This window comes from Antechinus flavipes, chromosome 4 (assembly GCF_016432865.1).
Source record: "Antechinus flavipes isolate AdamAnt ecotype Samford, QLD, Australia chromosome 4, AdamAnt_v2, whole genome shotgun sequence".
Taxonomy (NCBI): domain Eukaryota; kingdom Metazoa; phylum Chordata; class Mammalia; order Dasyuromorphia; family Dasyuridae; genus Antechinus; species Antechinus flavipes.
This window is the reverse complement of record NC_067401.1, coordinates 139,244,555-139,270,795: the sequence shown is the minus strand read 5'-3', so window position 1 is coordinate 139,270,795 and position 26,241 is coordinate 139,244,555. Positions and strand designations below refer to the sequence as shown.

The window sequence follows — 26,241 nt, the reverse complement described above, 5'->3', positions numbered from 1 at the left end:
AACAGTGACAGCAGCATAAGAATCTCGAAGAGCTCCGAGGCAGGACCATGGCTCCCGGGGTCCCCCGGCCCCCAGAGATCCGAATCTGCCATCCCGGGTGGGGGATGGACTGACTGCCTGCTTGCCTGTCTCTCGCTGACACCGCCGCCTACAATGTGAACCGGATTCCACCCGCCGCTTGTTCGGGGGGAGGGGAGGGTGGGGGGCTCCGACTGTGGTCGGCCTCTTGTTTGGGGGGGTCAGACTCGAGCGAGCCTCCTAGAGGGTTTTTTTGGGGGGAGGGGATCCGGACGGTAGCCGGTCCCTTGTTCGGAGGAGGGGCAGAGAAAGGGGGGATGCGAACCCAGTTCCCCCCATCATGATGAAGACAGAGCCGCGCGGCCCCGGGGGCCCCCTTCGGAGCGCTTCCCCTCACCGCAGCGCCTATGAGGCTGGTATCCAGGCCCTGAAAGCCCCGTCCGACAACCCGGGGGCAGATGAGGCCCCGAAGGTTCCCCATCACAAGAAATATGGCTCCAATGTCCACCGGATCAAGAGCATGTTCCTCCAGATGGGGACTGCTGGGCCTCCCGGCGGCTGGGGAGAGGGGAGTAGCGGTGCGGGGGGAGCCGGGCCCCCGGAGCCCCCTCCCCGGGTGCCTGAGCGTTCGGTGCGCCTCTCCCTGCCCCGGGCCAGCAGCCTCAACGAGAACGTGGACCACAGCGCGCTGCTGAAGCTGGGCACCAGCGTGTCAGAGCGGGTGAGCCGCTTCGACTCCAAGCCAGCACAGCCACCCCAGCCGGCGCTGCCGCCCCAGCCGCTGTCCAGGCTGCAGGAGACAAGGAAGTTGTTCGAGCGCAGCCCCGCCGGGGCGGCGGCCGGGCCGGGCAGCGACAAGGAGGCCGCCACTCGGCGGCTCCTGAGACAGGAGCGGGCCAGTCTGCAGGACCGGAAGCTGGACGTGGTGGTGCGCTTCAACGGCAGCACCGAGGCGCTGGACAAGCTGGACACCGACGCCGTGTCCCCGACCGTCAGCCAGCTGAGCGCAGTCTTCGAGAAGGCGGACTTAAGGTCTGGCCTCCACCGGGGACCCGGGGCGCCGCCGCTCAACTCCAAGCTGGTCAGCAAGAGGTCTCGCGCTTTCCTGCCTACGCCTCCCGCCCCGTCCGGTGATGGGCCCTCAGAGAAGGAGCGGAGCCCGGGAGGGCAGCCGCAGCCTCAGGGGCAGCCCCAACAGCCACTGCCTCGCTCCGCACCGGTCCGCCCGCCCCCCAAGCCCCGGGAGGTGCGTAAAATTAAGCCGGTGGAAGTGGAAGAGAGTGGGGAATCAGAGGCCGAGGCAGCAGCTGGAGAGGTGATACAGGCTGAGGTGACTGTCCACGCTGCCTTAGAGAACGGCGCCGTGGCTGCAGCAGTCCCAGCCGGACCCCCAGAGGAGCAAAGAGCTCAAGCGGCCCCGGAGGATGAAGGGGACGGAGAGAGGGGAGTAGGGGTCTCGGGAGTAAGCCGGGCGCCTGACGTGGCCCCCGAGGAAGGGGATGAATCCAAGAGGGAAGACTTCTCCGAAGCGGACTTAGTGGACGTGAGCGCCTACAGTGGGCTTGGGGAGGACTCGGGGGGTAGTGGGCTGGAGGAGGAGGAAGAAGAAGACGACGAGGAGGAGGAAGATGGGGAGCCCCCCTATGAGCCAGAATCGGGGTGTATAGAGATCCCAGGGCTCTCTGAGGAGGAGGAGCCGGTACCCAGCCGGAAGATCCATTTCAGCACTGCACCCATCCAAGTAAGTGAGGTCCCTCGGCACCCACTCCCCCCCAACCCCCTGCCATGTGCGCTCTGCCCGCCTCCGCCCTGCCAGCTGAGGTTGGCACGTTGAGTCAGCTCCCTCATTGGTGGGAACCCTGCCCCCTCCCAGCTATTCCCTGCAGCCCTGACCCAGAAGTGATTATATTTGGGAGAGGGTATTGCTTAGTTAGAACTATTTATATGGGATAAAAGAAATCTAATCAGAGTCTCCCTCTCGAAGCTGTGCCCTGTGCCGGAGTAAAAGCAAGCCATAAACTAGCGTTGCACCAGTCCTCCTCCCCATGCCCTACATGTATTGCTTCCCCCTCCGGCGAGGGAAGCTGTCAGGGTATCTACAGTTAGCCATTCTTCAGGTCCCCTTTGGCGTGCTGGCCTACTCTGCCCTTCCTCCCCCACCTCCAACTATGTGTCGGAAGGAGAAGGTGGAGAGGGAGGAGGAGGTGACTCCTTTTCCTGCTCACCCACACAGCTGCCTGGGGCAGGCATTCTATGCCCTGCCCTTGATAAAGCCAGATTACTTTTCCCCTTCCCAGAACTCATTTCTTTCAGGGAGCTGGGAGCAGACGGTGGGATACTTGAGGGATGGGGATGAACTCCTTTGGGGAAGACTCCAAACTTAAAAGAAGAGGGGTCACAAAACAGAGGCAGATGGAACAAACCTGGAGATTGTTGTGGTCTTCCCCCTCCCCAAAAGGGGGGGAAGCAGAAGGAAGCAGCGCTTTCTCCAGTTCAATCTAAATTAACATGGGGGGGGGGGCATTTCTACTTTGCAGAAGTGAAAGGGGGAAGTAGCAAACGGAGAACTCAGGAGTGGGATCACATGACTCCTCGGGTGGTAGGGAGGTGATAAGGTTTAGGGACTTTCTTCCTCTTGGGATTTCCCATCCCCCAACCCACCACCTCACTGGAGCTCTTGAAGGACCAGAGTTTTCTGTGATGATGTGGGTAAAGATGGATTAAAATCTCCAGGGTGAGGAGCTTGAGGACTGTCTCAGGAAGGGTACTGGAGGGGCTAGATAGGAAGCCCCTTTTTGGCTCTCTGAGGCGTTGTGGGGATATTAAAAAAAAAAAGTGGAGAAAAGAGACCATTCAGAAAGGGAAGGGGTCTGTTTTTTGCTCCCTCCTCAATAATCTTTTAAAGAGCTGGTCCTGGAAAAAAACTTATCCTGACAATAGATTCCATTTGTGAAATCATAATGACCTTCTGCCCCCATATCATAATAGAATGTTAGGACTAGAAAAAAGGATTTTAGAGATTTAGTTCCACTCTTTTATTTTACGTAGAATAAAACTGAGACCAACTGGCTCTTTCTACACTCCTGTAACAGAAGGAGGTCCGAGGAAGGAGTTTGGATGCCTTGAACTGCTTCTCCATTAAGATTCCTCTTTCTAAGCCTTGGATTCCCCCACCCCACCCCTCACCCCCACCTCACCTATACTCATTAAGTTGCCTAATAAATGCTTTTGGTTCTTTAGATAAGAATGGAAATTGTATTGAGGCTGTCTCTCTTTAGAGGTGTATGTGTTTGTGTGTATGTAGATAGAAGAAGAGAAGTGCTGGATTCATGGCAAGAACCGAGTCCCAGGTCTGATCCCAGCACAGATCTTTGCAACCCCAGCATTTCTGTAGCTTCCTTTCCTCCATACATATGTCCTGGCTTTGAACTCCTTCATCCCATCTAGCTGTAAAGCTAAGACCCAATTCTGGGGCCTGGCCTTCCCTTACCTAGTTCTTCCTCCCCTAGACTGGCGTGAAGGGACAGCATTCCATTCTGCAACCTGTTTGTTTATCATTTCCATAACAACCTCATGGCCAATGACCAGCCCTTCCTTCCCTAGGGATTGGGAGAGGCAAAATTTCCCTTCCCTAGTCCCTGAACTGTCCCTATCCAGCAAGATGCAAATGGGAAAAACTAAAATGGGTGGTCACACCCCTCACATACTATCTGAACCTGTGTTATACTCTTGGGGAATGGGAGCAAAAGCTGTGAAAGCCCTTTCACCAGTCAGTCTTCTTTAATCAAATGAAGATCTAAAGTCACTGATTGTCAAAACTGTGAAGGGACCTTAGAAATGGATCACTGGAGTCCAATTTATTACTTTCACAGAGGAGGAAACAGGAGCGATGGAAGGAAAATGACTCGCTTAAGCAGACAATTAATGGCAGAGATGAGCCCAGAAGCCAGGGTTTTTGACTGTCCTCCCATGTTACCATGACCTTTTCTCAGGGTATAAGGACCAGATAAAACTTTAGTAGGGAGAGGGAAAAGGAACAGGTAAGAGATGAGGAATCTTCTGACCCAATGGAGAAGGAGTAACGTGGGGCAGATGAGACAATCAGGAATTGTTTGACTTTATTTCTCTAGGTCCTTCTCCAGGATATTTCCACATCCCGAAAAAGTTTGGCAAGAGTCCCTTGAAATCTGTGACTTTGAGAGATTAATAGATTTTTAATCTTGACCTTTAGAAAACATGACTCTATAACTGAGGTCTCAGGTTAAAGACCTGTATTAGTGTGAGTTGTAAATATTAATTCTGTGACTTATGACCTTCTGGGGATTTCTTGCTTTCCCACCTGAAACTATGATGGTAAACATCTGTCAGCCCATTCTCCAGGGACTTTGATAACCCTTTGACACCAGGAACTCCAAAACTATAACACCCATAAACTGATCCCTCTGAAGTGTGGGGATGGGATCAGTCAGCAAGCATCTATCTGGCTTGGATGACTGTGTATGTTGTACCAGCCCTCTCTGGGGCCTAGAGAGAAACTTAAAACTCCAGCTCATCTCACTGGGGAGATAAGACACACACACACACACACACACACACACACACACACACACCCCATGGGAAGATAGCTAACTTGACAAGGCAGCTGGATGATAAGTGCCTGCCAGAGTGTGAGGTGCAGACAATGAGTGGTGTAGGATTCAGAGCAAGGAGAGGTCCCAGTGGGCCTAGGTGAGCTGAGAAGACTTCGGGGAAATACTGAATTTGGAGCAGAGCCTTCAAAGTTTGGTTAGGATTTTGGTAGGAAAGAGAGGAGAAAGAAGGATCTGACCTGGGTGGCTTGGATAGGAGCAAAGGCAGGGAGCTAAATTTAAGAGTCTGCAGGGTGTAATGAGGTGACTAACTCATATAAGTTGGACTTGCTATCAGCCACATCTGAGTCCAATCCTGCTTCTGCTCTCCCTAGTTTGTGTGACCCTGGGCAATTCTACCTCAAACTTTCATTCCCCCATCTATAAAATGGGTTTAATAGTAGTACCTACCTTACAAGGTGGCTGTGTTGACCAAATGGGATAAAAAGCATTTTTAAAACTTGATGGCATTATATAAATGTTAATTATCTTTATTATTTGGGAGAAGAGGAAGGAGACAGTGAATAGGCCAGTGGTGATGGCGAACAGTTTCTATAGGGGACTATTGAGAAGTAAGAAGATGAGGGACAGCTAGGTGGCTCAGTGGATAGAGCACCAGCCCTGAAATCAGGAGGGCCTGAGTTCAAATCTGACCTCAGACACTTAACACTTCTAGCTGTGTGAGCCTGGGCAAGTCATTAGCCCCAACTGCCTCAGCAAGAGGGGGAGGGGGGGAGGGAGGAAGTGGGGGAGAAGTGAGAAGATAAGAATTGAAAGAGATTATCTGGGTTTATCTAAAGCTTCCCCACCCAGAGCTGATCCCTTGGAGGTTAATCTGCTAAAATAACCTGGGTTTTAGTTCCAGCTTTGTCACTAGCTATTCAAGTCCGATCGCCTTCCTGGGCCTCAGTTTCCTGCTTTGGAAAATTAGATGAGTCAGGTCGAAGATTCTTTGTTCTAAAGGTCCCTGCCGGCTCTAACTTTCTGTGACTCTGGCCCCCATTCCCCAACTCACAGTGCGATAGAATGGAGCCAAAGCAGGGCAGGAGCCTCGGGGGTCTCCATACTGTTTCCCTTGAGCTGAGAAGTGAGACTGCGTGCCCTGGTCTGGCATTAGAGTGAAGGTGGGATGCTTTCTGTGGGCCATGGGGGGAAACTAGAGAAGCTAGTGTTCCCCTCCCACTAGCCCAGGCTGTCATATGGCCTCAATCCCCCCCACCCCTCGCCCCCGCTTGGCGCTGAATGTGCCAACCTGTCGTTGGAAGCACTGAAGCATGAAAATGCCACCATGCCCAAAATGATCCTCATTAATCTGCCACTGTGGACACCCACACATCCCACACCTCAGGCCCAAAGACGGCACCTTTGCACAGAATGGGCACTGCATGGGGCTGAGTGCTGAGAGCTGGGGCCTTGAGGACGCTGCCCCTGTTCTGCATCTGTTCTATCTTCTGGAAGCAGAGAGGCTGGCCCTGTTTAGAGCAGAAGGCAGCTCAAAGCCACCTTTAAGTCGGGTCAGCGCATTGGTCCAGCGCCTTCTATCAGGCTTTCTTTACAGAGCCTCAGGTGCGTGGCCCCTTAGGCAGATTGGAACATTTTATGGTGCCCTAGTGAGACGGAAGAAATTCGGGCTTTACTCGCCCATGGGCAATCCTGGTGAAGCAATGTCTACTTATATGGGAGGATATTAAATGTCCTTTTTGTCTTCTAGTGGAAGAGATCCCTGTGGGAGGTGCCAAAAGAAAAATATGTGTTCTGTTAGGGTTTTTTCTTGGGGGGGGGGGGGAGAGAAGAGAGGAGGGATGTTTTGTTTTTCTTTTTTCAGTCTCAAGTGAGGACGGCTTCAATTCAATGATCTGATATGTGAGCACTGGAGGGTACAACTAGAGAAAGCGTGGGCTGTTGTGATCACATTAAAAAAAGCCCTTTTCTCTAAAAGGGGGAAGCCTAGAATTTTTCTCCCTTGCCTTCCCTGCCCCCAGTGTCTTTTCCTCACTCATCATCACCCCGCAGAAGTCGGGTTACAGGCAGACACAGGATTCTTCTGTGTCCTGGTTTGTCTCCTTTTCTTTATCCATTTCTTTCCTGCTCTTTTTCTCTCTCTCCCCTCCCCCCCTGTCTCACACCCAATCCCCTCCTCTTTCTCCCCATCTGGCTCCCTCCATACTCACTCTATTTTCCTCTTGTGTTTTCCCATCCCTTTTCTCCCCCCCCCTTTTTTTTTCCATTGCCCTTTTATTCTTCATTTTCCATTTTGTATGATTTTCTCTTCTGTGTCTCTTACTTTGTCTTTGTCTTTCTCCTTGTTACTAGCTTTCTGGCCAGGTTTTCAATTTCTGGCTTATCATTTCATTGTTCATTAGAGTTAGAGACCATATAGTTAACATTCATCACTTGACAAGAAATGAGGCCTGAAGAGCCCTTGTGATTTCCCTAAGTCAGCCCAGCTCAGGAACATTATAGACCGGAGCTAAGTGTGCCCAAAGAGAGCAGGAGGAGGAGTGAGTGGCTTGTTGCCTCAGTCTTGGTCTTGCCCCAGGCCAAAGTTTTCTCCTCCTCTAGCCCCATCTTTCCTTCACTGTCTAATTTTCCTCTTTCCTATGTCCAGGTGTTCAGCACGTACTCCAATGAAGACTACGACCGCCGCAATGAGGATGTGGATCCCATGGCAGCTTCAGCTGAATATGAGCTGGAGAAGCGGGTGGAGAGGCTGGAACTATTCCCTGTGGAGCTGGACAAGGGTGAGGTGGGAGCTTGGGGGTGCTCTTCTTCTACCCAGACTTTGAGGCTTTCCTCTCCCCAGCTCTGGTTTACTGATCTGCTTACTCACAGGTCCCCCACACTTGGTCACCCATGATCCTCCTTTTTCATTCCTGTGTTCCCCCACTAATCTTACTCCATATGTTACATGACTCAGGGCCAACAAGGAACACAGTTGCAAGAAGGATCATCCTTCTCATCCCCTGTGGTGGAGTAGTGTATCCTTTCTCTCTCTGTTACAATACTTTGAGATATGTTTTTCTGTTGTTCCCTAGACCTATTCCTCTTCTTGTCCCCCCCCCCCCCCATCAAAACTTATTCTTTGGTAACACTCAATTAGAAAGGATGTGATAAAATAATTCTTCAGTTCTCTCCTAATCAAAGTACCTTTCCATTGCAGAGCATTAGTAAAAAGGAAAAAAGAAAGGGAGATAGGGAGAAGGGAAGGAAGAAAGGAAAAAAAGAAGGGGAAAAAAGAAAGAAGGAGGGAGGGAAGGAAGGAAGGCAGGCAGGCAGGAAGGAAGGAAGGAAAGAAGGAAGGAAGAGAGAAATAAATGATCAAAGTGTTAATGAGTGACGGAAGCTTACCTTTGTTAAGACTTACCCTATGCACCCTTCCAAATGTATTTTTACATTTTAATCTGATAGAATCTTTGAGCCCAAAAGGATGAACTGGGGGGTTTCAGATTTGGGCCAGAGGTTTCTCTTTATGCATGTTTGGGTGGGAAGTCCTTCTCAAGTCTCTAAGCATTATCTCAGCTTCCTCACCCATAGCTTTGCTTGTGTCCTAACTCCTGTAACAACCACAGACTGAAACCATCCTCTGGTACAATATCACACAGTGGCCTGGACCTTAGCATTGCCCTACCTACATTCCAATAGAATCTAAACTCCTGAAAGGCCGAGATTTAGTCTTTGTATCTTACGTGTTAACACAATGCCTTGCACACAGCAGGTGCTAAATAAATGTTAGATTGTTCAGTTGAATAAAAGCCAATTCACCATCATTTAGCCATGGGATTGATACCAATCTCTATCACAACTATTCACAGATGAATACAGTCATCAGCGTTTCCATATTCATAACCTTGTCTTCATCAGAGCATCACCCACCCAAAATCATCACCTTCATCAGATCCTAAACAGTCATCATCATGGCATATGCCATCCCCTAGTCCAAAATATTGTCACCAGCCTTTTTTCAGAACCTCCTTCAGAACTCCCCCAGAACCTTACAACTAAAAAATCAAGGAAAGAAAGAAGGAAATAAAAGGAAAAAAGAAAAGAAAGGCAAAAAGGAGGGAAGAAAGGAAGGAAGAAACCTTAATTTTGAAGTTTCATCAAAGATAAACATACCTCATTATCCCTCTGTTTGCCAATGCTTTCTATAAGCCCTTTGTGACCAACCAGACTTGATGTCAGGAAGACCCAAGATCAGACACATACTAGCTATGTGATCCTGGGAAAGTCACTTCTCCATCTTGCTCAGTTCCCTTATCTGTAAAAGAGATATAATGATAGCATTTACTTACTGGGCTGCTAGGAAGATCAAAAGAGATAGCATGTGTATAGTGCTTTGCAAACCTTGAGAAGGTTAGGGAGGACAGGAAGCAACCAGGAGCATCAGTGGCATCCCTTAGCATCAAAGGCATTTCACAAGGACAAAAGCTTCTCACTCTGCAAAGGTTGTTTTGGAGGATTAGGATTAAGTTGAAAATGGATGCTCCTGGACATAAGGCTGAGCCCCAGGAAATTGGAGGGTGTTGATTAGCACTTACTGGAGGGATGATTCTATTGGAGCTCTTCCTTTCCACACATCCCAAGCTAGCTTTCTACCTTGACCAGCTAGTTGTTCATATATACCTGCTTCCAACACAGTCCTATATGCCAGCCTCCCTTATACTTTGCTCCCAAACCCAGTGCCATCTCATCAAATTGCTGTCTATCTCTTTGACCTCTTCCCCTAGTTCACCATTTTTTGCTGGATATATTTTCAGTTCCTTCCTAGAATAACTTGAGTGTATGTCACCCTCCCAAGTGTTCACCTGGCATCTGTAATCCTCTTCTCCATCCCCCAATCCAGAATCCTACAGAATGGCATTGACCTCTCCCTTCCCATCTGCCCCTTTTCAGACTCAGAAGGACTGGGCATTAGTATCATCGGCATGGGTGCTGGGGCCGACATGGGCCTGGAGAAGCTGGGCATCTTTGTCAAGACAGTGACTGAGGGAGGTGCTGCACATCGTGATGGCAGGTAACTGTCCCATCCCATCCCATTTGGGCACTGCCCATGGATACTCTTATGGAATCAGCAAAAATCCTGTCTTCCTCCAGAATGGGTCTTAAGGGATGATGTGGTACTTCCCCTGATATGTTTTGTAGGTAGGATAAAAATCTGGTTGGGGGGGAGAAGATTCTGAGTTATTCTCCAGTTTGTAGATTTTCTTCATTGTATAGGTTAATAAAATCATAGATGTCCAGTTGGAAGAGGCTTTAAAGGTCATTTAATCCAGCTCCTTCATTTTATAAATGAGGAATTGAAGACCAAGGGAGGGAATGGTCATACTGGTAGGTAATAGGCAGAGATAGCCTGAGGTCCTCTAACTTTAGAATTAATAATCTTTCTACTATACCATGATGGTTTATGAAAAAAAAAAAAAAGCTTAATAAGAAGCTCAAACGCATACTTTTGAGATTAAGGGTTTACCCCTTATAAGCTATTAGGAACACTAGAACAGTGATGGGGAGAGAAGCAGGGCAGGAAGGAGGATTAGTATATTGGGTGGTTGTGTGCCTACTCTTGAGGTTGATGGATTGTGGGTAGCAGTGTTAGGGAGAGGTGTGCAAGAACCTACAGACTGGATTTTGGGGTTGTGATTTCTCTGAGCAATAAATGTCCGTGAATTGTTGATTGTAATGGGTTATATGGGTTTGAGGTGGGTACTACTGGAGTTGTATGTATAAGTATATGAAAGCAGCATCTTGTCTAATATTTTCTGGTATGAAACGTGTCTCCCTAATTGTTGTAGCAGCCTTTCAGAGGAGCTGAGCAGATACGCACCTGGTGCTGGAATGTGTTGAATTGCTATTGAGTGTGCAGTCTATACTTGTTGTGAGTGAGTGTAAATAGCAATTGTTTCTGTTCTGGCCAGAAACTCTAAGAGTCTTTCCCTCCCAGATTGATTGTTTTATGATGGCAAACTCAGCCAACTTTTGCCTCATTTCTGACATAGACTTCAAATAATTGAATGGGTATCTCAGACCAACTGACTTAGCTTAAAAAGGGCAAGGTCTCCCACTACATCCGGGTCATCTCCAGTCATCTTGACCTATGTCTCCGGAGATGTGAGTAGGGCTGATCTCACTTAAATCCAATTCACTTGCAAGTCAAGACATCACCTTCCTGATGTCAGGAAAGAAGGACCATCACCACCGCCAACAACAACCTATTCTTGCCAGAATGGAGGACAGCAACCACCCTACATTCCCTACAAGACTAGTGGACTAATGTAGTGTTCACACTCACTATTATGATTGTAAATGGACTATCATAAGAATTGTGTTTCTGTGTGCAGCTTGATTTGGGGCAACTTCTGAGCTTTGTCAAATCATGAGTTTCTTCTCCTAGTCTGAGCCTGCAGAGCAGAGATAATAATGGCCACAGCCATACACATCCCTTACCTTTCCATTCAGCTTCCGAGACTTTTCCAAGCACTTTCAGGCCAGTCCTAGCTGTTGCTGGTTGAGTGGGTGTGTGTAAAGATGCCAATTTCTGGTTCTCTGGTTCTCTCTGTCTGCCCAGACACATCTCTGAGCATCTTGGACGCATGCGCGAGGGTGGGAGGAACCTGTTTACAATGGACTGGTTTCCTCTGTTTCCCGTATGGGGTCCTGTGGGAACATCACTGCAGTTCCAGGGAAGATGGGGGCGTGTGAGGGAGGATTCTTTCCATTTTCCACTCCTCTTTCCACTCCCCCTTCCCTTTCAGTGGATTGAGTCTGGGTCATTCACAGTCTCTGTCTTTTGTGGGGACAATAAGGGAGAAAAAAAAACTGGAACCAGAGGAAGGAAACAAGCATTTATTAAGTGCCTACTGTGAGTAAGCACTGTGCTAAGTGCCGGTTGTGAATCATCATATGTTTGTACAAGGATGCTTTGTGCTTGTTTATAAGCCTATATTTTGGTAAGAAGATACAGGCATATATTTTCATGTCTTTGCATGATATATGTGTGTATGTATGTATATGTCATATTCTTTTAGAACTAGAAGGGACCCCATGGGCCACCACCCTCTTTTTACAGATTAGGATACCAAAGCCCAGGGAGATCAACCATTCAATCCATTAGTAAACAACTATTTGACAGATAAGCTTACCCTGTGTTACACAGGTCCCAGAGTAGGATTCAAACTCAGATTCTCAGGAGCACTAAATCCTGTACTCCCTGCACTGTAACATTTGAAATATACCCTTACTCTTACACATGGATACAGACAAACTCTTGTGTTGTTTTTTTCTATTGTATATCTGTTAAGAAGAGGCGTGGGATTCCAGCACAACTGTTAGTATTTATAAATCCTTTTAAAGTTTGTAAAACACACTACAAATAATATCTTATTTGATCCTCATGATAGCCCTGGGAAAGTTGGTGCTATTGTTATCCCCATTTGACAGATGAAAAAACTGAGACAGACAAACATCAAGTAATTTGTTGAGGATCATGCAATGTCTAAGGCAGGATTTTATCTCAGATCTCTCTGACTCGAGGTTTCCCTTCTCCTCCAAGTCTGATTCATTCCTCCCTCACCTCAAGTCCCACTAAGTAGATAGGGAGGTGCTGGGAATGGTATAATTCAAAAGGACTACTCGGAAGAAGGGACATGCAGTGGCTGTACCCATTGTGCTGCCCACATTTTACTATTATATCCACGTTGCTCTGTATTGTCATCTTGAGTATTTCTGTATAAATCTATGTCTGCTTGGGTGTGCCTCAGTTTGTGTGTGTGTGTGTGTGTGTGTGTGTGTGTGTGTGTGTGTGTTTCTGTCTAGAAATCATATATCTTTGTATATCTATGTATCTTTGTCTTGGAAAGTGTGTCTATATATGAATGTATATGTCTGGCTAGGAAAACACATCTTTGTGTATTTGTGTGTTTGTCTGCCTTGGGAAAGTGTGTGTGTGTGTGTGTGTGTGTGTATGTCTGTGTGTGTGTGTGTATGAGAGAGACAGAAACAAAGAGACAGCCAGAGAGACAGAGACAGAGAAATAGAGAGAGATTAAATCAGCTGCTAAGGCTAGAGACTCTTGCATGATGTTCAGAATGCTTAATAGAAGGAAGGACTGCTGATGGAGAGGGAGCTTCTGGGCAGCTGCAAGGTTTCCTTCTTCTCCCCTAGGGATAAAAACTATCACTGGACTAGTGGACTTTGGCCTGGGTAGTGATGGACCCAGTCCTCTTAACTAAGGTACCTGGAGTGTGATACCCTAACTCTCTCAATCTTCTCTTCCTAGGATCCAAGTCAATGACCTCTTGGTGGAAGTGGATGGGACCAGCTTGGTGGGGGTGACTCAGAGCTTTGCAGCTTCTGTGCTTAGGAACACCAAGGGCCGAGTGCGGTGAGAAACTCTGGGTTCTGGGAGAAGAATGAGTGTTGGAAGCCTAAACTTCTTAGCAATCAGACAACCAAACTGTGTTTACCTACAAGAGAGATGGTCCCACCCAGAAAAGATTAGGGTTTTGCCTTAGGGATTAAGTCATAGAACGTACAATTATTGTTGAGCTTTTTTTTTTTTTTTTTTGAGTTGTGTGTGTTTTCATGACCCCATTAAGAATTTTCTTGGCAGACATACTGGAGTGATTGGCCATTTCCTTCTCCAGATCATTTTATAGATGAGGAAACAGGTAAACAGGATTAAATGACTTGCCCACGGTCATATAGTCTGAAGCCATATTGTATAGACTTAGGTCTCCCAGACTATAGGCCCCACACTTCATCCACTGCACCACAGAATCTTCCCCATTCTACCTTTCATAGCCTCTTTGTCCATCTCTGGGGACTAAGGTGGGAAATTGATAGCATCAGAATTATTGGGGACAAAAAACTCTAAACAGATATTCTTACCCTGAGGTTTACAAACCTGTTTTTAAAATATTTTGATAGCTATACTTCAATATAATTGGTTTTGTAATTTTTCTTTTAAGCAATTAAAAACATTATTTTGAGAAAGGGTCCATGACACAAAAAAGGCTGAGGACCTTTGCTCCATAGTTATCTTTATAATTCCTGTCCAGGTCTCTTCTGCCTTTAAAAAAAACTAGCTTTTCCCTCATTTGTCTCATATCTTCCCAAATGCCATCTCTAACAGTCTTCTGATTCTTGTCATTCTGTACCTCCTCCTCTAAGTAGTCTTTTTAGATTATACCATTCCTTCCTACTGTACCTTCCTACTGACTCAGTGGGACATTGATAGAAAATGAAGGAGGAATGAATCAACTGGGTGCCAGGGACTACAGATTGGCTCGTAACAACATCTGCCTGCCTTTCCCCCATCTCCAGTCTCTTTCCTCACACCTTCTTTCTTGTCTATCCATTTTTTACTCTCATCTCCATTGCTGCCATTACATCTCCTCATGCTGACCCTGGGAAAAAGGGAACAAATCTCCTGGAAAGGGATGGTGGTCAGGACGTGAGCAATAGAGAAACAGGAAATGTGTGTGTGTGTGTGTGTGTGTGTGTGTGTGTGTGTGTGTGATGTGGGGAGGAGACATGATTCAGGAGGGCCTAGGCCTTCTGCCATTTCCTTTTCATCCTAATCTCCCTTCTTTATCTCTCCTCCCCTTCCTGAAGTACAGTGGGCAGGGGGATACACAAGAGACTTTTTTCATGTCTCTTACTCCTATTAGTATGACCATCTCTTCCCTTTTAACACCTTGCTTCCCACTAAAGAATTTATTGCCATTCCTACCAATATTTTCATTTATTTCCTTCAGCAACCGTTTATTAAAGCATCTAATACATTGAAAACATTTCTGTTAGATGCTGGGAAAGTTGTTGGTTTTTTTTAAAAGGTCATTAAGACATATTTCCTGCCTTTATGTTGTTTATAATGTAGAAGAGGGAATAGAACTTACAACAAGAGGTATTAAAAGAATAATACTAGCTTGTGGAATGCCAGAAATGCCAAGTTAAAAATGCTGAATTTTATTTGAGTCAATAATTATCTAAGGGCCTACTATATTGCAAATACTTAGTTAAGTGCTTTGGATACAAAGAAAAGCAAAAAGACCATATCTGAAAGCGAGGTGAGGGATATCTGGGGAGATAGAGGAGTTTATGAAAGAATCCTGAGGAAGGGAATAATAACTCAATCCCTTCTATGCATAGGTAAGACTCTTTGGGCATTATTGTGAAGTAGAGATGGGAAGGAGGAAGCAAGGAGATTAGCCAGGAAGGGGAAGAAGGCATTCTGGAAAGTGAGAGAGTCTTTCTTTAAGTGTTGTCTATAGGACTAAATGGTAGATGGACACATGGAGCAGAGGTTGAATTAACAGGGTTTGGTGACTGATTGGTTGTTAAGGGATGATGATGAGCCCAAGGAAGAGGAAAAGTCAAACATAACAGCTTTCAGCCTGGATAATTGAATGAAAGGTGGTACTATTAACAGAAATAGAGAAACCAAGAGAAAGATGATCATTTCTATATTGAACAGGTTGATTAAGATGTCTAGTAAGCAGTTGGAAATTTGGAGATGGAACTTGGCAGAGATTTTTTTTAATGATTAGGGGTGCAACATCCCTGGGATCTGGAAATCCAAGTAAAACTTTTGGGTTCTCCTTTTTTGCCAGATAGGAAATCTGATTTTTTTTTCCTTTTTCTTTTATGGGGTGTTTACAGTACTTTACTGTAAAATTTCAGTTAAGTATTGGGTCATAAGCTAAATGTGGGTCAATGTTCAGTAAAAATAGTATACATATATTTATGCTTTTCTGTGTTATCTGCGATTTCTGAAAAACTCCCCCAAAATTAACATTTAATTTCTTTTCTTTTTCTTTGCTTTTTTTTTTTTTGTGTGTTGAGGCAATTGGGGTTAAGTGACTTGCTCAGGGTCACACAGCTAGGAAGTGTTAGGTGTCTGGGGCCAGATTTGAACTCAGATACTCCTGACTTCAGGGCTGGTACTCTACCCACTGAGCCACCTAGATGCCCCCTATTTAATTTCTTATGCCAACCCAAAATTGTAATGGAGAAAGTTGCAACGGGGAAGGGATAATTGTATATGAAGCACCTTCTATGTGCCAGGCATATAGAAACAATCTTTGTCTTTAAGGAACTGACACTCTGGAGTCTGAGGAGGATGGACAAACATATATAAATACAAAAAAAGTATGAAATATATGCAAAATAATAGGAAAGGCCCCATTAGGAGCTGATATTTTGGTGGGTTGGTACTTCAGTTATAGTTTAAGGACTCACCAGCATGGAGCTACAGTTCCAAGTGAATAAGATGGAGTTATCCAAAATGATTCTTGTTTTCTTTCTCCCTAAACTCTTTCTTCTTTTTCTTTCCCTATTACTGTAGAGGACAATACCCTCCTCCCATTATCTCAGGCTTCTTATATACATACTTCATCTCTCAGCTCCTGGCATTGTCTCTGGCTGTACCCCAAACCTGGAACACTCTTCTTTCTCATCCCCACCTTTGGCTTCTCTGATTTCCTTTTTTCCTCCCTGAGGCAGTTGGGGTTAAGTGACTTGCCCAGGCTCACACAGGTAGGAGGTGTCAAGTGGTCTAAGGTCAAATTTGAACTCAGGTCCTCCTGACTTCACTTAGCTGCCCCCCTGATTTCCTTTAAGTCCCAACTAAAAGCCTATCTTCTACAGAGAACTTTTCCTAACCCTTCTTTATTCTAGTCCTTCCCCTTGTTAATTGTTTCCTATTCATTATATATATGTAAAACTTCTTTGAATATGTTGGTTTGTTGTGTCCCACATTAAATTGTAAACTCCTTGAAGGCAGAGATTGTTTTGCCTTTTTTTTTGTCACCTTGGCACTTAGTACAATGCCTGCCACATCCTAGGCATGCACTTAATAAATGTTGATTTCTTGATTGAAGAGGAAGAAAAAAAAAAAAGACTTTGGCTATAATGTCGCTGGACAGGGGTGTGCTGAAGCCAGATTTAAAGCTCAAGTCAGCCAATTAAAAAATTTTCAGTGTGAGCCCTTATACCTTGGAAATCAACAAAAGTCTTCATTTATTGTTTTCTTGATTGTCTAGACTTAAGAAAATGATGACGTGTTGGAAATGTGGATACTGAAAAATAAACTTTAAAGTGTGTCATGCATACATTTGGGAGAGGAGGAGAAAGCTGGTTGTTCAACATTTACTCCTGGTCCCATGATAAAGACAAGGAGGCAATACCACTCCAATATCTTTGCCAAGAAAACTCCAAATAGTCACAAAGAGTTGGACATGACTAAAAATTCCTTAACGAAAACAAATATAGGCCAGGAATTGTGCTATGTGCTTTTTACAAATATCTCATTGGATCCTCACAGCAACCTGCAAGGTACAGTTGAAGAAACTGAGGCAAACAGAGATTAAGTGATTTGTCCAGGATCATGCAGCTAGTGAGTGTCTAGGACAAGATGTGAACTCAGGTTTCCTGACTTCAGGAGATTGTTCTTTCCACTGTGGTCCTGTCTTAAGGCCACTCAAAGGGAAGCCCAATTAGGTTTTTTCCTAGATAGATAACCTGACCTTATAAGCTAGTCTCTGAAGAAGGCTAGAGGGAACAGCAGTGGAATCTTTGCATATGATGTGCAAATGGCCAAAGAGAAGCAATGCTTCCCCTTAGAGTCTCGTTGAACTCATTGCTTCATTCTCTTTTGGTTTTAGAGGTACTATATTTTTCTAATTTTCCTACCTCCCTAATCTCAATCTTGGAAAGAATAGTTGGTTTTTAACAAGCATATTCTTAAGTGGAGAACCTTAGTTGTGGCAGCTGGAGCTTGGTGGAGAGATCATTCATTCTTCCAAACATATAATAGGCACCTTCTCTGTGCTCGACACAGTATTGGGCACTAGAGAAACAAAAACAAACACTCATACTCTCAAGTAGCTGGCATTCTGGATGAGTGAGTGGCAAATTTAGTGCCAGAGGACCCAGATTCCAAGACTGGCTGTGTCATTTGGGGCCAGACACTTAATGTCTATGAGCCTCAGTTTCCCCATTTGAAAAAGTGAAAAAATTGGACTAGATAACATCCCTTCCAGCTCTAAACCAAAGATCCTAATGTCCGATTAGAATTGAAAAGAATCTGGTCTTGGAAACAAGAAGCTTGGATTCGACTCTTGGCTCTTTAAAATTTTTTCTTTCTAAATTTGAGTTCCCTTCTTTTTAAAATAATTTTAAAATAAATAAGTTGATCTGGGTGGTTTCCAGGATCGATACCAATTTGACATCTCAGGTGATCCTGGGGTTAGCCATTTATAATGAATGTGCAGTCTTTTAAACCCAATTTGAATCCTTTAAAAAAAATTTCTCTTGAATTTTATTATTGCTATATAGATATGCTATTGGTTTTTGTGAGTTTATTTTGCATACTGTTATTCTTTTTTTTTGTTTTAATGGCATTTTATTTTTCCAAATACATGCAAAGATAGTTTTCAACATTCACCTTTGCAAAACCTTGTGTTCCAAATTTTTCTCCCTCTCCTCTCCTTCTCCCTTCCTGACAGCAAGCAATCCAGTATAGATTAAACATGTGCAATTCTTCTAAACATATTTTCATATTTGTCATGCTGCACAAGAAAAATCAGATCAAAAAGGGAAACACAAGAAAAACAAACAAATAACAACAAAAAGGTGAAAATACTATGCTTTGATCCATGTTCAATTTCCATAGTTCTCTCTGTGGATTCGCACTTTTCATCACAAATCTTTTGGAATTGCCTTGGATCACCTTATTATTGAAAAGAGTCAAATCCATCACAGCTTAACTTAATCCTTTTTCTTCCTATGGAATGCAAGTAGGCAAAAGGATAGCTAGATAGGGACAGTCTGGTAACACAGCTAGCCTGCAGTTGAGGTTACATCTGAATTTAAATTTGACTTCAGACACTTAGTAGCTGTGTATCCCTAGGCAAGTCAGCTAATCCTGTTTGCCTCAGTTTCCTCATCTGTAAAAAAAGAATGAGTTAAAGAAGAAAGTAGTAAACCACTCCAGTATCTTTGCCAAGAAAACCTGAAAAGGGGTCACAAAGAGTTGGATATGACTGACCAACAACAAAAAGGGATAGATAGAGATTATAAAAAGGGAAACAGAGAGGGGACAAATGGTTTCTCCAGAATCACATCAACTGCTGTGGACTAATTTACACATAGGATATCTCTAATATCTGCCCCCTCTGTCCTCTTTACTTAGCTTTAAAAGCTCATCTCTCAACAGAGAAACTTCCAGAGGAGTCTGTTCAGGAGATGCTAGAACCAGCACTTACAGGCTCCAGAGAGCTGGTTGTTAAATTTCAGTGTGATTATTTACACCTCAGAAATCATTAAATTTTCAGTGTGAGCATTTACATCTTGGAAATCAGCAAATTCTACAAATCAGCTTTTGATTTATTTCTGTTGATCATCTAGGCTTAAGAAAGTGATGGAGAATGAGAGCTAAATTTAAAAGTGTCTTGTGTGCATTTATCAGTCCGCCACTGAAAGAATGATAACTCTCTCCTTCTTCCCTCCCTCCACACACTGCAGATTTCTGATTGGGCGGGAACGTCCAGGGGAACAAAGCGAGGTGGCCCAACTGATCCAGCAGACCCTGGAGCAGGAGCGGTGGCAACGAGAAATGATGGAGCAGAGATACGCCCAATATGCAGAAGAAGATGAAGAGGTAATCTGGATTCCACCTGTCCAGGGCCAGAAGGGGTAGAACCCCTTCACACGATTTCATCTGGCCTCACATTCCAGTGTGGATGCCGCCTGGTGGTCATATGGAGTATCACATCCTCTTATAACAATAATAATAATACTATTAACTTAATAAATATATGTTGAATTAAAAAATGTATTAGACATTCTCCCTGACCACTGGAGGATTATCGTATAGTAGAGAGACAAGACCTAAAGGCTCAAAATGAATAGGCTATGTATAGTATATGCAAAGTACAAAATGTGTTATTATTGTTATCATAATAGCAACAGTATTTGTTAAACAGTAGCTCAGCAACAATATTTGTTAAACAGTAGCTCAGAAGAAGAAAACAGAAAGGACTGCATTGCTCTGATTTTCAGAGTGACTTTTATATCCATATTAGAGTCAGCCTGGCCATCCATGTTCTATAGTCATTATTAGCTCAAAGGCTGCTATGATTTTGGTACATTTTTCCTTTTGGGGCCTTAATTTCCTTCTCTTTTGGGGGGAAGAGATTGGATTAGATGGTTTCTACAATTCCTTTCCTTTGCATACCATGGAAGTCCTGATTTCCTTCCCACTGTTCTTCTTCAAGGTTAAGTATGTCTCAGCATCTCTTAATAGCCATTTATGGTTCTGTTGATCATCGATTTGTCCAATCCTTTCTTGAATCCACTTATATTTCCTGCCTGTACCTCTTAAGGTTAGAATTTTATATATTTATTACTTGCTGTGTAGATCTTACTTGTCTCTTCTGTCTCCCTTTACCCTTAAGGACTATTCCAGATATATAATCCCTAGTAACCATTGAAGTATTTTTTAAAGTAAGTGACCTGGACGCTGTACTGAGGGCAGTAGTTTTTTTTTTTTTTTCCTAGTCTTATAGGGATCTTAGGAAATATGTCCAAGGCAGAGCTTCTAGAAGGATAGAACTATAGCTCTAAACTCTGGGGATGGGTGGGTGGTAGGTGGAATCTAGGTGAGGAAGAGAGGGATTCAGGAAAGGACTGGGATGGGATTTTTATGACAGCCTTGCTTCCCTCCTTTCAGACGGGAGAGTACGCCACAGATGAGGATGAGGAGATGAGCCCTACATTCCCAGGCAGTGAAATGGCCATAGAGGTGTTTGAACTAGCGGAGAACGAGGACGCCCTGTCTCCAGTAGAGATGGAGCCTGAGAAGCTGGTGCACAAGTTTAAGGAGGTGGGGGTGGGGGTGGGCTCCCAGGTGTTAAAGAGGGAAGGGGATGGGGGTGCCCAGCTGCTGGGGTGTCATTCAGGGTGGACTCTGAGCTGAATCAGTTTCTCTACTTGTCCTGACAGCTCCAGATCAAGCATGCTGTCACTGAGGCTGAGATCCAGCAGCTGAAAAGAAAGGTGAGGATCTGTCTTGGGGTACCCTGGGCCTTGTGGAGTCTATTTGGTGGGAGGTCGATTGACACTATTATAAGTTTTTTGGGTCCAGAGGTTGCTATCTTCTTTATATTTCCATCATTTACATCTAACACAATGTTTGACACATCGTAAGTCTTTAAAAAATACTTGTGGATGGATAGATTGATCATTTCAGAGATTGTAAGGCTCGCTTAACACACACACACACACACACACACACACACACACACCCCTGCTGAGTCATACTTATACACAGTAATCAGGGAAAACTTCATAGAGGAGATGGACTTACTTGTACCTTGAAAAGCACACGTTTTGGATAGACTAGAGAGATAGGGAACAGCTTTCCCTGAGTAATGAATTCATTCAGTAAGGACTGCAGCGTGTCCCAATGTACCTCCTTTACAATATTTAAGGGGTGAGTAGAGAGGTTCTTAGGAGGTAGCTGGAAGAGTGTATCTGAAGCTCAAGAGCTCAGTCTGGTGTCGAAATAGAGATTTGGGAGCCATCCAAATAAGTGATAGTTGAAGCCAGGAGATAAAATCATTTCTTCAAGGGAGAGAGTGTGGAGACAGAATAACAGAGCAAGCACTATGGACTGAACTTCTGGGGAAGCTGACAATTATAGAACTGGAAGAACAAGAGGAGTCGGCAAAGAAGGCAGGGTACCTGAGAAGAAAAAATCGAAGCAAAATCATGGGGGAAAGGGGAAAGGAGGTTGGCATCCAACAGAAAGAGCACTGGATTTGGAGCCTGCAGACTCCAAATGATGACATAGACTAATTCTGCCATTTACTATCATTTTGCCTCTCAGCCTCAGTCTCATCTATAAAATTAGAGATGGCTTCTAAAATCCTTTTCACTTCTGAAGCGCTCATCCTCTGACCATGGTCTTAGGGTTTGAGATATCCATAAACACACAGCCCATACATTTTTTGCTGTCGAGTGGAAATACTTCCTTTTCTCTCCCTCTGATCCTTTTTCTTTGGTGGTATCTCAGCTTCAGGGCCTGGAGCAGGAGAAGGGTAGATGGCGAGCTGAGAAGGCCCAGCTGGAACAAAGTGTGGAGGAGAACAAGGAGCGAATGGAGAAACTAGAGGGCTACTGGGGGGAGGCACAGAGCCTGTGCCAGGCTGTGGATGAGCACCTCAGGGAGACTCAGGCCCAGTACCAGGCCCTCGAGCGAAAGTACAGCAAAGCCAAGCGGCTCATTAAAGACTACCAGCAAAAGTATGGACTTGGGAGAGGGAGGAGGCTCAAGGGTCGGGGGAGAGAGATAAAAGTGAAAGGGGGAAATTTGGGGAATCATGGATTCAAGAGGGGAGATAACAAGGGATAGGTGAACAAGTGAAAGCTTTGGAGGTAGAGAATCTGAATTCGGATCCTATCTCTTAGGTTTACTAACTGTAATCTTGATTAAATCACCAGTCCTCCATGAACTTCATTTCCTCCTTTTTTAAAATGAGGAGGTTCGGCTAAATGGCCTTCCAGATTCCTTCTGGTTATGATATAAGCTGACCAGAGGGAAGAGGATTGGGAAGTATGGATGGGAAGGAGCAGTAAAGGGAAGCTGGCACACTTTTGAGGGATTTCTAGTACTAATAAAAAGCATTTGAGAGGTTAAAGATTCAAGAGAACCGAACAGTTTTGTCAGGGGGCCTTGAAGAGAGGAAACATCTTCCATTTTTCTTCTTCTTTTTTTTTTTGGGGGGGGGGAACTCCTAGCTGAAGTCTAAGGGAAAGGGTAGATGTTCATAAGATAAGTGCCCAGGATGTACATGTAGGGGGCAGGGACTGGTCAGAAGAACTGGGGAGCAGAAGTCCTCAGGTGGTGAAAATCCAGAGTAGAAAAGGCCTTTGGGGCAAAGGCTCTCAGGTTAAGAAAGAAAGTGAATGTAATATTTTGGAGAAAGAGTCCTGGGGAGATGAGGGTATTTGCTAAAGATCAGCCTCCAAGGAGTATCAAACTCCTGCTGACATTTCTTAGAAGAGACCTGAGATTGAATTCAGCCTCTAATACTTATCAGCTGTCTGATCATTTAATGATAGGAGTTCTTCATAAAAACCCCTGTCCTGGGGAGGTAGGAGACTTTGGGCAATAGAGATAGGAATTGGGCTGCTTGAGTCCCTCTTTGGAGAGATATGAGAACTTGAACTCCTGGGTCTCATTTCTTCCTTGGGCATGGGAGTATCTGCCAGTGCTTGAGCCCAGTGCCCAGCCCTGAACTACCCCCCTCCCTTCTTTTCCCAAAGGGAGATCGAGTTCCTGAAAAAGGAAACTGCACAACGTCGGGTGCTGGAAGAATCGGAGCTTGCTCGGAAGGAGGAGATAGACAAACTCCGGGACAAGGTAAGGTAGCCAAATCTGCTTTCTTTCCCCTTCTATTCTCCTGCCACCATCCAATCCTCAGCACTATCACAAAGCTTATATTGAGCTAATGAGCCTATTCTCTGCTTCTCAATATGACTGTGATAGGGTGATGAGATGGCACTTTCAGGGACTTGGAATTGAGTGATTCCATGGTGTGGAGAGGGGATGACTAGGGTTAGCTTTTCGGGAGGTCAATATTGGAAACCTAGAAAGACCCAAATGTAGGGAGTTTTCAAGGAGAATAAAAGTAGAAGTGGAAGTAAGAAATGAAATTCTTCTCTTCCCACCCAATTGTCTTCATTCCAGTGGAACCAAGCTTAGGTGTTACCCAGTCCATGGCACAGGGTATCATGTCAGCCAATCTGCTATAGAGGGAATCCAAGAGGCAAGTGCCATGGGTTTCAAGAACTGCCCCCCTCTCATTTCCCCCTATAAAAATACAGAGGCTTGAGATGGGGAGTGCATAAGGATGACAGAGACAGAGGGATAGAGAGACAGAGACAAACAGATAATCCAGATCAAAGATACAGAGACACAGAAAGAAAAAATGGAATGTTGGGAAGAGACCCAGAGCATGAGAAACAGTCCAAAAGGAAGAACTACAGAGACCAAAAGGAGAGACCCAGAGATTAACTTCTCCATCCCTACTGTGACTCTCATCCCCATTCCTACTTCAGTGGTCTCAGATACTCACATGTACTTGCTGCACATGGGAACAAGGACATTGTCACCCTGCCTTTTCTCCCTTGGGATTTGTGTAGTTTTGGGGGGAAGGGGTCAGGCTTGTTGTCAGTCAGCTATTTCATCTTGCTCATTGTCCCTAACCTGCCCTGATCACTTGTTTTTGTTTTTTTGTTTTTTTTGTTTTTTTTTCAGATTTCGGAACTAGAGGGGAACCTACAGACAATGAGGAATTCCAATTCCACTTAACACATACCCAATCCCCAGTCAATATCTAACCACCCACCCTTGGATTTTCCCTTCCTCTTCTTCCCATTATTTCCTCCCTCCCTCCCCTTCATCCCAATCCTTGCCTTTTCTTTTCCACTCCCCACCTGGGGACAGGTGCCCCAATTCTCTCTTTGCCTTCCCAACCCCATATCCCTTCTTGCTTCAGGGACCAGAGGAACAGCTGGGAAGGCCTCTGGACTTAGGACTCAACTGGGTTAGTCTTTCATTTGTCAAGTCAGAGCCTAAGCAGAAATGGCCGGGGAGGGAGACTTCCCTCCTTTGGTCTGTGTCCATCTTGAAAGACAGTTTTGTCACCACCTCCCCAAGACTGAGGGTGCTGCCCAGGGTGGAGGGAGACTCCTGATGACTTTGAGGGGTGCTATGGGGTGATCCCTCTTGCTGTCTCTGGGCATGTCCACAGGGTGGGTTCTGGATGGACAAACGGACCCACCACCCACCACCCAAACTGTCCAATTCCAAGCCACTGCCTCCAAACTGGAATGGGAAGGGAAGTAGTGGAGACTTCTGGGGAGCGGCCAGTGCACTTCTTGGCCAGCTCTTTGCCCTTTCCACTGCCCCTTCCCCAAAGATCTCAAAAACTGAAGGGGCTGCCCTGTGTCCTCACCAGGGCCCCTAGGACCTCTTGGCTGTAGACTTCCTTCCTGACTCATCCTCTTTCCCCACTCTACTTCACGTCGGGGATCAATTTGCTGTCTCAATTTCATCCTGCTTCTCCTGCTTCTGGGGTGAGGGGAGCTCCCCTGTCCTGTAACTCAGTACCCCTCCCCCAATCCAACCTACCCTGGATTCTGGGCCCAGGGCCTAGGACAGGGTGGATAGAACAAAGGGATGCTCAGAACTCGGGTCAAGCCCTGCAAGGACTTCTGGTTGGTTTATTTCCCTTCCCTGGTATCCACGGAGGGGAATTGGGAGGGAACAAAGAGAGGGCCCAGGACACTTGGGTTCCCAACTTCCTACTCCTCACTTCCCTGGGGCAAACTTCATTAGGTCTTCTCCTTGATCCCATTTCTCCTTGCTGAGTTTTGTGCCCCTTCCTTAACCACCCTCACCCTGCAGGTGCCAAATAGTGATAGAATTCTTTTATCCCTTTTAGTTTCTGGGCCTCTGGTAGAGACAGATGGAGAAAGGGGGCAGGTGGAAAACTCACTCTTTCTGGTTGTTTAGACTCTGAATGTTAACTCTTTAACTCCTAGTCCTGGGTCAGGGCTCCTTTGAATAGACTCTCTTCAGGGCACCCCTTTTCCCCCAGTGCCTGTTGAGGGTAAAAACTCAACCTCTCAGTGGCTTAAGCCTTCCTGGCTCTCCCCCTTTTTTGGTTCAGTGCCACTTTCTCAGTTTCTACAATCCAACCCACATATCTCTCTCTCTCTCTCCAGTCCCCTAGTCCCCTCTTCTCCTTGGAGATGGATGGTAGACTGCCCACAGATCTACTTTCTAAATAAGACCACCTCTTCCTACATTTCCCTTTCCCAGTATTCACAGACATATCTTTTTTCCCCAAGACTGGGGCTTGGACCAAGGGAGGAGAGATCCCAATATTCCCTCCCCACCCTTACTACCTTCAGAATCTATCTCCCACTTAGTTTTTGTTTTATTTTGTTTTCATTTTCTATCTTTTTTTCCCCACTTTTTTTCCACTATCAACCCCTGCAGTCCCAGGCAGGGATGGGTGGGTGGGTGGGGGTGAGAGGTAGGGGGACCTTGCTTGGGCCAGGGTTAGAGGTTACCCCAACACTATCTCCTCCCCACCTAGCAGTTCCCCAATTTTTTATTTTTAGAGACAACACCTATAATTTCTGCTTCCCCTGTAAATAGGCCTATGATCAGTATTCTTGACTCCTTGTTCCTACTCTGTTCCCTTCTCCTTTGCCTTCCCCACAAAAAGCTGGATGTCTCAGTGTCCCCAATCCTGTGCCCTGCCCCTACTTCATCCCTGGCAGATGGAGGGACTTCTGGGGCAAAGTGGATGTAGGGGAGGGAAGGGAGATACTTAGGATGGGGTGGGGCAGCAGTGGGAGAGTTGGCCAGGGAGCATCTCCAGGTTTCTCTTGCCTGCCCCTCTCCCCTGCTGAGGGGCCATGTCTCTGTATATAATATATATATATATGTATGTATTGTCCCCGGTTTTGTATGGACCATGCCCTCTGTCAGGTTGTCCCCATAAAAACAGCCCCCACCCCA

General features: G+C 45.5%; 1 protein-coding gene across 1 annotated transcript; it reads left to right on the top strand.

Annotated features, from left to right (window-relative positions):
- Positions 1–222: 222 nt before the first annotated feature.
- Positions 223–26,241, top strand: PPP1R9B (protein phosphatase 1 regulatory subunit 9B). The gene is made up of 10 exons (XM_051994790.1): positions 223–1,759; positions 7,255–7,387; positions 9,540–9,660; positions 12,919–13,023; positions 19,167–19,302; positions 20,374–20,526; positions 20,646–20,699; positions 21,718–21,947; positions 22,971–23,067; positions 23,965–26,241. Exons 1-10 carry the CDS (start codon positions 359–361, stop codon positions 24,016–24,018), a joined length of 2,484 nt encoding a protein of 827 aa, XP_051850750.1. The 5' UTR covers positions 223–358; the 3' UTR covers positions 24,019–26,241.

What these genes read in the sequence shown, in the direction of transcription:
- PPP1R9B (XM_051994790.1), top strand. Translation starts at nt 359, where the DNA reads ATGATGAAGACAGAGCCGCGCGGCCCCGGGGGCCCCCTTCGGAGCGCT. An exon ending in TGGTGCACAAGTTTAAGGAG is followed by an intron (nt 20,527 to 20,645) that starts GTGGGGGTGGGG and finishes TTGTCCTGACAG; the next exon opens with CTCCAGATCAAGCATGCTGT. An exon ending in TCCAGCAGCTGAAAAGAAAG is followed by an intron (nt 20,700 to 21,717) that starts GTGAGGATCTGT and finishes GTGGTATCTCAG; the next exon opens with CTTCAGGGCCTGGAGCAGGA.